This window comes from Curcuma longa, chromosome 12 (genome assembly GCF_044706935.1).
Source record: "Curcuma longa cultivar G26 ecotype Majalengka, Jawa Barat chromosome 12, ITB_CL_G26_1.1, whole genome shotgun sequence".
NCBI lineage: Eukaryota > Viridiplantae > Streptophyta > Magnoliopsida > Zingiberales > Zingiberaceae > Curcuma > Curcuma longa.
Genome location: NC_133872.1, coordinates 5,888,221 through 5,899,178, shown reverse-complemented (window position 1 = coordinate 5,899,178; position 10,958 = coordinate 5,888,221). Strand labels below are relative to the sequence as shown.

Genomic DNA, 10,958 nt, shown 5'->3' with positions numbered 1-10,958 from the left:
TTAATACCCCCCAGATGGTGTCAACACCGATAAACCATAAGATCGAAGGGTTGGAACCCTCCCTATTTTGCATACGAATTCCGGGGAAATAAAAGAGTGCGAGCTACCAGTATCTATCAATATAGCTGCAGGAAAATTATAAACAGAAATAATACCTCGGATAACCGATCCTCCAGCTCGCTGTGCCTCCTCACGCGTCAAGGCATATACTCGTCCTGCCTCCGAACCCGACTGCTGACCCCTCTGGACAGAAGAAGAAGGTTGACTCTGATCTTGTGAAAGCTGGTACGTCTGGGTCGAGGGCTGATAAGGCAGTAGTGGATACTGCTGGGGTGGAGGTAGTAAATACTGCTGAGGTGGAGGAGGCAGGTACTGCTGGGGCGGAGCTAGCAAGTACGGCTGAGGCGGAGCTAACAAGTTCTGCTGGAGTGGAGGTACAGTCTGGTACTCGCTCCTCACTTGGGACTGTAACTGGTAGAGTTGTGGCTGTGGAACAACCTGGGTAGGTGGGGGATTTTGTGGCTGGTGCTGTGGAAATCTCTGTGGTCCTTTCTGCTGCCGAGATTGTGGAGGTCGTGGCGCAGGCTGAGTCCGCTGAGACTGTGATCCTCCAGCTCGATGTTGTGCCCTCAAAGTACAATCTTTTTGCTGATGCCCTGGTAATTTACAGTAGAAGCATATGCTGCGATCCAGTGAACATTCTGCTGCCGTATGATTGAATGCACCACATTGAAAACACTTTATGGGGGTTTGGCCGTGCTGAGATGGGAGTGACCGACTAGATCCCTGTGCTACCTTGGCCACCTTCTGTGGCCGTGAAGACTCTTTAGTTGCATCCTCTTTAGTTGCATCCTGGTCACGAAATCGACGACGACTCTGCTGTCTAGCGTGTGATGTCTGCGAGGTCTGTCGACTAGCTTCTCTTTCTTGAGAGATTTGTTGCTGAGTTACCTCAATCATAATAGCTCGGTCCAGTGCCTCTCGATAAGTAGTAACAAGAAATCCAGCCATCTTGGCCCGAATATATGCTGCAAGTCCCTGTGTAAAGTGCAGCATACGCTGATCGTCTTGAGCTACCATGTGTGGGCAAAATTTCGCAAGTCGATTAAACTCCGCATTGTAGTCCATAACGCTTCGATTACCCTGCTTGAGATTTATGAACTCCTGACGTCGAGCAATACAAAATGCTGCCGGAAAATATTGTCTCTCGAACGCCTCCTTGAATAACTGCCAAGAGATAACCTGATCTCCGAAAATAGTCTGCTGCATCTCCCACCATGTGGCTGCCTGTCCTCTAAAATGATATGCAGCTAACTCTACCTTTTCTGAGTCGGAACATGACATGTACCCGAATGTACGCTCAATATCCCTTAACCATGTACGCGCCACCCAAGGGTCGGTGGCTCCATGAAATAGGGTAAAACGATCTCTTGCGGAACTCGCAAGCAAAGGGATGCGAGCCTTCTCCATGATAATAGCTGGTGGAGGGATGCCTAGGTTGGCCGGATGAGCTTCCACAGGATTCGGTTGTCTCTCAGAAGGGCCACCAACTCCAACAGTGGGATCAATCTGAGTCTCTGGTATCATCTCCGGTGGGGAGGGTGATGCTTCGTGCAAACCATGATCGACCCTCTGAGTAGTAGAGGCACGTCGACGTGTACGACCACGACCTCGACCTCGACTACTATCATCATCCGAACTGCGGGTGCCGCTACGAGCACGGCTACTGCCCCAACCTCGATCACGGTTAAGTCCGCCTCGAGGCATTGCCTATAAAAGCAAATAGAATATTTTTAGTAATCGATGGTAATTAAAGTATTTAATTAAATAAAGGACCTCTAATCCTATAGCTCAGAGACACAACTTGACTCAAGCAGAAAATAAAATCCCAAACATATAGTTGGAACCCACGGACAGAAATTGCGAACTTAGCTCTGATACCAATAAAATTGGTATCAGATGGACTAAGAATGCAAAGACTAATCCCGAAAGATCTAACTTGGCTCTGATACCATTAAAATTGTCATGACCCGGAGGTGTCGTTCCCGCCTTCGGGAGGTACCTCACTTGGTGACAATATAGTAAAGGGACTCATACAATAACAGAGATATACATAAAAGAACCATCCATAACTTTATTAGATAAAATAAACTAAGACTGAGTTCATACAACCATTTATTAAATCTAGGAACAACCCCTATACTCATAAAGGAAAGAAAATGACATAAACCATCAACTAAAGTAAAACAAACCGAACGCAGTACGTCAAGGTCTCTGAGCAACTCTAAAACAAACTGGACCAGGGTAGTATTAGATCTGTGCCTGCAAATCTGGAAGCCAAATAATGTAGATAGTTAGCCAAAGGCTAAGTGGGTAATCAGAAAGGATGTGCATGAATATAATCTTAATTAAGAAGCAAAGGAATTAGAGTGGATCATAAATTCATATTATCACTTTCAGTTCTTGTACAGTTCTCCATTGGTACATAGTATAATATCTGTATATATATATATATATATATACCTCTATTCATCATTCTATTCATTTATTGTCATATGAAAATCAGGTAATATTACTATTATTTATCATCACCAATAATCTCAATATGATCAAATATTATGAACAGTATCAACAGTTATATCATTAATTAAAAAGTGCATAACATGAGCCGATATCATCAGAGTGTAGAAATAACTCATATATATGTAGGCTAACAGCCTCCTCAGAATATACTGTCGCATACGTTATCAAACGTACGGGCTTTCTCTCTAGCCCTCACCGGTGGAAGACAAGGTAAACACTGACCGTGGCCTCTGCTCTACCACAATAATATGTGATCGGTCAGTGCTCTGGACCGAGGGCTACATCACGCCACCACTCCTCAGGTGTACGGTCCAGTACTCTAGTAAAACTCTGGTATAAAGCTAGGCTCTTAATTAACACCTTTTAATATTTATTATTTTCTCTTATCTCATTTCTTGTTATATATCTTTTTCATCGATTATCATCTGTATTACATTCTCAGTATGTATATTCATCATTTGGTCTAAACGACCAACTTGAATCAAATTACATATTGTTCATTCAATTAGATATCGTAATCAGGTTTATAGGTAGAGGTATGTATCACAGGTAAAAGCTAAGTATCAACAGAATAAGATATTAATAGCAAGAACTAAAATAGATCAAGCAATGTAAAGATAGTTATCAACAGACAGAGCAAGTCAGAGTATCTATTAAAATTTGAAAACACCCTTTCCCATTTTAATTACCCCCAGATGAATCCCATGTGTGAACAGGAAGTAAATCAATTATTTTTTTACCCTTTTATGATTTAATTATTTTAACCCTGTTTCAGTATTTTAATTATCACTTTAATCCCCTTTTTAAAAATAGGTGTATAAATATACATGATCAATTTTAATCTAGTTATTCATGCACAAAGGTATATACGAGTCAAAGGACAGAAGGTACCCACTTTCGTATCGACCAAGCTCCGAGTGTCAGCAGATAAGCGTGCTCCATTCGAACCAATATCTACACATAATACAAATAATTCAAATACTCAACATACTATCCCATAAGAATAATAATACAAAAATTCTAGACATCATTTACAACTCAAAGTCAACTAGTCATTATTGATCCTACTTCCTCGTCTATCTAGCAAAACTAGATGCCCACTCCATTCGGCTTATTTTGCTAAAAAAAATAATCTATGAATTTAACGATCTTAATAATCTACAGGTTGAGCATTAAACATTTCTTAAGTCAAAAGCCCTACACTCCAGCAGATGCCATTAAGCATCTGCAGAGAAATGCCTTTTGTATACAGAAGGCTTCCTCCTTTGAAGACTAAATCAAATAACCTAGTGGCAACCCTTATTCACCTTTACCCCATATGTACTTTTTAATAAAAATAGAACATCAATTGGTAGGATGTTAGGATTTCAATTCCAAAGAACAAAATAAAATTAAAGATGCTACTGATAAACTCAGGCTCATTCTCAAGGTTGCTGGAAGGATAAGAACAGAAAGAGGAGAAGAAGGAGATCGAGAAAACCTAGCAGGGATCGCGGCACAGAACGTGTCGGGGTCGGCGACGATCGGCGGGTGGCGTTGCTTGAATGTGGCAGCGAGCAGCATTGGCACAGAGCCGGAGGCGTCGCGGTCGCGAAAGGGCGTCGATCGTGTAGGGACGAGCGGCAGCGTGCAACTTCTACTGTACGTTCGTGAGACACCACGAGATGGCGTCGCGATTAGGGCAGAAGGCAGGGGCTGTGGGAGGAGGTGACGATCGCGAGTGCGACGTCGGCTGTGTAGGAGGCGGCTAGGGTTTGGAATGGCTAGGTTTCCGCCTCTCAACGCTTTTAAATCACCCCCTCCGTAATTCCGAGAAAATCGCGAGATCGTGTCTCGTGACTTCCTCTTTTTTTGTTTTTTTATAAATACCGATTCTAACAGCCATGATCCAGATCTAACTATATGGGTTGAACCTTAAATAAAGAAAGTGGGTACTCCCGTGTCTGAATCAAAAGGACCAGACACCGGGCAGGAAGTCCTAGTAGGTCGGGTGGACTGAGGGGGCAGGAAGTCCTAGTTGCGGTTGGGCAAGAAGTCCTAGTAGGTCGGGTGGACCGAGGGGCATGAAGTCCTAGTTGCAACTGGGCAGGAAGTTCTAGTAGGTCGGGTGGACCGAGGGGTAGGAAGTCCTAGTTGCGGCTAGGCAGGAAGTCCTAGTAGGTCGAGTGGACCGAGGGGCAGGAAGTCCTGGTGGGTCGACGATTTGGACATCAAACAGAGACTTCCGTTTGAGGGGGTCCTGTGGTCCTTTGTTTGAGGGGGATTGTTGGGTTGCAAGGGTGCAAACATACTCCCACATCTAAAGCACATGGAAAAGATCATGAGTTTAAAAAGATGGAAGATATCTCCATTGGTATGAGGTCTTTTGGGTTGAGCTCAAGATTAAAACCAGACAATATCATGCCATTGTGGAGAGATACGGACATCCTTGGGAACCTATATCGAATTCATTTAAAAGTCTAATAAACAGTATAATTACAATCATAGTCACTTCGTTTGCTCTTTTAAATGCCTAATCTTTGTCTCCACTTTTGAGTTTGTAATTCTTTTGACAATTTCCGAATTAATTACGCATCTAAGTTTTTTAAATATCCAAAAAATGAACCCTAGTATTGAAGTTATCGATTCAAAATACCCTTTCACTCCACATTTATCTTCCTTCGCCCTCTATTCGACTAGTGGCCGGTCATTGGGTAGCAAAAGCGACAACAAATTTGTGACTGAGATGGTTGGGCAGTTAGGCCTGTAATTTGTGGTCGGTTGGCTGCGATTTCATAGTTGTGCCCAAAACCACGATTTTGCGTTCACCCAGTTGCAATTTCACAGTCGAGCATTTTGTGGTTGACTCTACTGCTTCTTCGAACGGCCACCAGTTGAGCAGGTCATAAGAAGACAGATAGTAGAGGAAAATACTATTTTGAAAAACGAGTGCATTTGATAATTCTAAAAGTAGGATGCCTTATGATTATTTGTATTTTGTAATTGTGTCCAAATTCTCCAATGTATTTATTTTTATATTGGTATAATATTAATACAATTTACTAATGCCCTCGAATAAGTTATCTAAGATTAATTTTGGTATCAATTTATGATTAACATATTGTTTAATATATTAATTCTGATATAACTTCAGCAAAAGGTGGAATTTGCCACTCCAGCAGCCCCACATGGTTGGTCCTATGACTATCTAGGAAGAGATAAATCGAGAAGTTGTAGTTGATCACAATGGAGGAGGACATTACTTCAGCTTCGCCGAGATTCAATTATTGTCCACTTCAGCAATTCTGTTATGTCGTAACCAACTCAACTATGTCCGAAGATATTAATTTTGATATAATATACTATTATACCTAGTTTCTTGATGATCAAATAATAAATTTATTATAATGGATAAGAAAGGGACATTTTGAAATGTAGGGACCAAACTTGGAATATTTGATGATCTAAAAAAAGTCCGATCTATATTAATTTAAAGTCTGATGCATTATAAAATATATCTCATTTATATATATTTTCTCTCCATTTCTTTTCAAAAAAAAATAGTCCCAAACTCTCATCGCCACTTTGACTGACCGATTTACCATCATTCGTCGTCAAAAAATTAAATTGATCACATATATAAAAAGTCCTCGACCTGAACTATCAATTAGTTCCACTTTTATGAGTTAATATCATGACTTAGAATGAGCCCGTCGGTCATCTTCTTTCGCTAGAGTTGTGTGATGTATTTCTTGTAGTCGTCGTGAGTTCTTATCATCGAAAATCATGATTTGAAGAAGCTTAGATTCTATTTTAGTACCTAAAGTGAGATTTTGGAAGCTATGAGTAGAAGTGAAACCTCAGCTCACTTTTCGATTATTGGTTTAATTTTTGGACATTTAGGGTTGAAATTTTAAGATTTGATTGATTAATTAGGTTGTGTTGTGTTCTTGAATAGACGTTGAAGAAAATAACTTTGGGGATCGATAATCGTTGTTTCAACTAGAACCAAGAGCTAAAGATAAAATTTTTAAATTTAAATTTATTTTCAACTCTTTAAATTCAAAATTTAGACTTTTGGATTGTGAAAATCAACTTATACTAATGTTAGAAATTTTCAAAAATTTTAACTTATATTTTTAAAGTATTTTTGAATTTTTAGAGTTAAATAATTCAATTTTCAAAGTGTTGAACCATTTTATGAAATAATAGATTTGCAACTTCAAAAGTTGCATAGTCACTTTAACGAGGTGAACATAGAGTTATTATTATGTATGATTTATCTTGATCTATCAAATTCATTCTTTACTTATGATAAGAGAAAAGTAATTCAATATAATTTTCTTAGTTTTATTCATTTGATTTCTTTCCAATTGAGTTAATGCATCTTGAGCATTAACTTGATAACTTTATTTTTGACGTGCAAAATAACAATCAATTCTCTAAAGCTACAAATTAGCAAGAAAGGATAGTTCAATTGAAAAAATATCGACTATACTGTATACTTACTTTTGAATAGTATTATCTGTTGTAACTGCAATTGTAGAGAGAGTATTTTCAGTAATAAAATAATCAAAATCTGACTTCATAATCAGTTGGGAGATGATATAATAAATAATTATTTGGTATTATACGTTGAGTGAGATGTATTTGATACAATTGATAATGAAGGTATTCAACATTTTCAAAACTTGAAATCTTAGAAAGTATTATTGTAAAAACACATGAAAATAATATATGATTTTTATTATATATTTTATATTATATTATCTTTTTAATTTATTGAATTCATCCATTGGAAACAACCTCTTACAAAATAAGATAAAATTGCGTACAATAAATTTATAAATCCTTCTTCAGAATTCACATTAACTAGAGTTTCGTATATTGAACTGCCTTTTTGTTGAATTCACCCCTTGATTGAAAATCTTAGTTACGCTACTACTTATTTGCAATTTGACATAATTTTATTGGCACATTTAAATTTAGTTTTCAACCATATCCCTTAGTTTAAATAAGATACGATACTTGGGATAACTATCTCACTATAATTAGCATGTCATGCACACTGGATCTTCTAAACATGCATGTCACATGTATTCCAAGATCTTGGGATAAGGAGAGACCTTCCGAATTAGGTTGACGGTTAAATTCCAACAACTATTAAGCTCAGTTATCTTATAATGAGTATGAGTCCCCCATTCATTTAGTTTAACTCCTTGAGCTCTCTACTTAAAGTTCTTTCTCGAGTTCTCTGTATTCAACTCGGTTCCCTTAGCTCTCTACCTAAAGCTATCTCCTAATCTCTCCTCCGAACTCAACTTCCCAAGTTCCCTGCTCCGAACTTATTAGTCCACATCCATGGCCCATCTCTATGCCTTTTCTACATAGAGTTGTTACCCAAACGGTTATCGGCCACTAGCATTATGGTCTAGGTTCCCTATCCCTTCATAATCATCATTAAATGGCTACTAATAGTTAAACGATTGACACTGATGGCAGCTGCCATAATGGAATGGTCATAAGTTGATGTCAAATGGTTAAACGGTTCTGGCTCTATCAAAGGTATCTCTTAATCCTCTCCTTATAAATAACTAGGTACGTACTTATTTCATGTAAGCAAAAAGGTGGAACCGCCACCTTAGCGGCCCCCTAGTCCCGGCCCCACAAGTGTCTAGAGGGAGTAAATCACGGACGGCCATTTTGGCCTTTTTCTCATCATGGCTAGCGCAGGGGAGGGATCGAACCCTAAGCCTCAATGTAAGTAACTGCCCTGCACTAACCATGTGAGCAAGCCTGCGGGGGCGGTACGTACTTATTTCATAAAAGACTAATGCATCTTTTATTTTTTGAATTTTCTACTGTCCACTGCACCTAGTGATGAAAGAGCCTCGTCATTTGTTGTAGTGCGTGTGATGCGGGGAGTCAAGGAAGGTGACGCGGTCTTCCTTGAAAGCTTCGCCAGGTCAAAGTCTAAGCCACGGTGGCGAGCCCTTTCCTCTCGGCAGGAGAGACTCCCATCTCGGCAAGCCCTCTCCTCTCTCAGCAGGGTATACTCCCGTCTCGGCAAGCCCTTTCCTCTCGGCAGGAGAGACTCCCGTCTCGGCAAGCCCTCTCCTCTCGGCAGGGTATACTCTCGTCTCGGAGAGTCCTTTCCTCTCGGCAGGAGAGACTCCCGTCTCGGCGAACCCTCCCTTCTCGGCAGGGTAGACTCCCGTCTCGGCGAGCCCTTTCCTCTCGGCAGGTTAGACTCCCGTCTCGGTGAGCTCTCTCCTCTCGGCCGGGGAGACTCCCATTTCGGCAAGCTCTCCTCATCGGCAAGAGAGAATGCTCAACTTGCCCCTTGATGTCGACGCCGAGGGGCTCCCTCCCGGAGAGTTTCGTCCTGTCTCTTTCACCTCCGTCTATAAACCCGGCCACTCCACCTCTACCAGGATAGACCTTAACTCTAACCCTGACCTTCTGACACTGATCACAGGTGCCACCACTGAAAGAGGAAGGGACCGATCCGCTGCTCAGACGCAGCTGCTTCTGGCGCTAGTCCTTGTTACTCCGCCGCATTTAAGGCGCTCCCCGTCCTTATACGTGGCTTCTTCCTCTAACCTCGTGGCTTGCACATATTACCATAAAGAAGATATGGGAGATCAGACTAGGGCTTCCCCTATGAGCTTCCCCTATGCCTATAGCCTGGAATAGAGGGGACAAAGGGAAGGTTCTTTTGGTGATCGTGTGTAGGCTCAAGGTGTCTAACAACCATCTTCCAGTACGGAACCCAAAGGTTGGTTATAAAAGGAGTAACTCATCGCCATGCAGGGGGTCAGTGTCGAAGGAACTCTCTTACTACTATTCTTACTACTATTACCTTTTACTTTCCCCGGCCAGAACCCTAACTTGAGCATCGGAGTGGCTTACCGAGATCCCCTGGGGCGCCATTCTAACCTCCCTTATGAAGTGTGTTTCAGGATTCTCTTAACGACGGACGCCCGAGGTGCCCTTAGTTCAACTTGACTGCCGAGTCACTTGCGTCAGACAGTTAGTTGACTGGTGGCCATGACCTTCCGTGGCATTTGGCCGGAACATTTTGGCACCGTCTGTGGGAAAGCTGAGTTAGACGTCGTGATGGTTAACACCAGAAGAACTGCTGACAACCGTGACTCGGTCGACGAGAGGAACCCGGGCGAAATGGTGTCCTTGACTCCCGCACAACTGGACCACTTGGTGGACCAGATTATGCAAAGAGTTGCGCATCGGCAGCAACCGTTACCGCCACCTGCGGGGGAGGCACCTCATCCCCAAGCCAGTGGGCAGCCAGCCAGCCAAGCCCCTGTGCCTGGCCCGACTCTGCCGCCAGCAGCGGCCTCCCTCCAGCGGGAAGCCCCACCACCCAGAGAAGATTCCCATGAGTCTCACACCGGGGAAGCCCCCCTACATAACCACAAAGGTAAGGCTCCTGTCCTCCCGGAGGAGGAAAAGGAGAACACCCCTTTTTCCAAGGAGATCTTGGAACAAGAGCTACCCCGCCGCTTCCGACAGCCACAAATCGGAGATTACTCTGGCACCACGGATCTAGACGATCACATGTGCCGCTTCGAACATGCGCTTTGCTGCATCAGTACACCGACGGGGTAAAGTGTCGGGTCTTCCTGAACACCCTAGCGGGCCCCGCTCAAAGATGGTTCCAGCACCTCCCCCCGTTCTCCATTCGAACCTTCAAGGACTTCAAAGTCGCCTTCTTGCATCAATTCGCTAGCTACCAGAAGTACCAGCAGACTCCACTGGACTTGTTTGCTTTGAAGCAGAAGCCCAAGGAGACCTTGAGGGAATACCTCCACCGCTTCGATGGAGTCGTGTTGAATATGCCTCCTACCCCATCTGACGTGCTGATCAGCGCCCTTACTCAAGGACTAACGGAGGGTGATTTTTTCAGGTCTCTAGTAAAAAAGCCGCTAGGAAGCTACCAGTAACTCCTGGACCGAGCTAACAAGTATATACACCTGGAAGAGACTCAGATAGCCCGCAAGGCAGACGGAGGTCCCGCTCCCCGCCTAGAGAAGAAACCAGCTCCTCCTTCACCAAGACGAGAAGCCCCTCCGAAGCTGCTCAACTTCAGAAACGGACGCGTCGTCCAGATAGTGGACTCAGCTCCCCTCTTCACCACGGAACCAGGCTCGGCAGGAGGGCCTCCCATTCGCTTCTGCACGTATCATCAGACTCATAGGCATGAAACCGATAAATGCCGAGAGCTTGCCCAGGAGATCAGCCGCTTAGTGAAAGAAAGACAACAAACCCGAGGAGCTCCTTTCCCTGCTCCTCAGCACCCGCCAGCTCTCGACCACAGGCGGAGAGACTTTCCTCCACGTCGTTATCCGTCCCCCGAAGCTGCCGCTCCCCGCCGG

At 43.0% G+C, this 10,958-nt stretch overlaps 1 protein-coding gene across 1 annotated transcript; it reads right to left on the bottom strand.

Moving 5' to 3' along the window:
* LOC141842807 (uncharacterized) lies at positions 1-1,767 on the bottom strand. The gene has a single exon (XM_074730807.1). The coding sequence runs from the start codon at positions 1,765-1,767 to the stop codon at positions 1-3; it is 1,767 nt and encodes a 588-aa protein (XP_074586908.1).
* Positions 1,768-10,958: the final 9,191 nt, after the last annotated feature.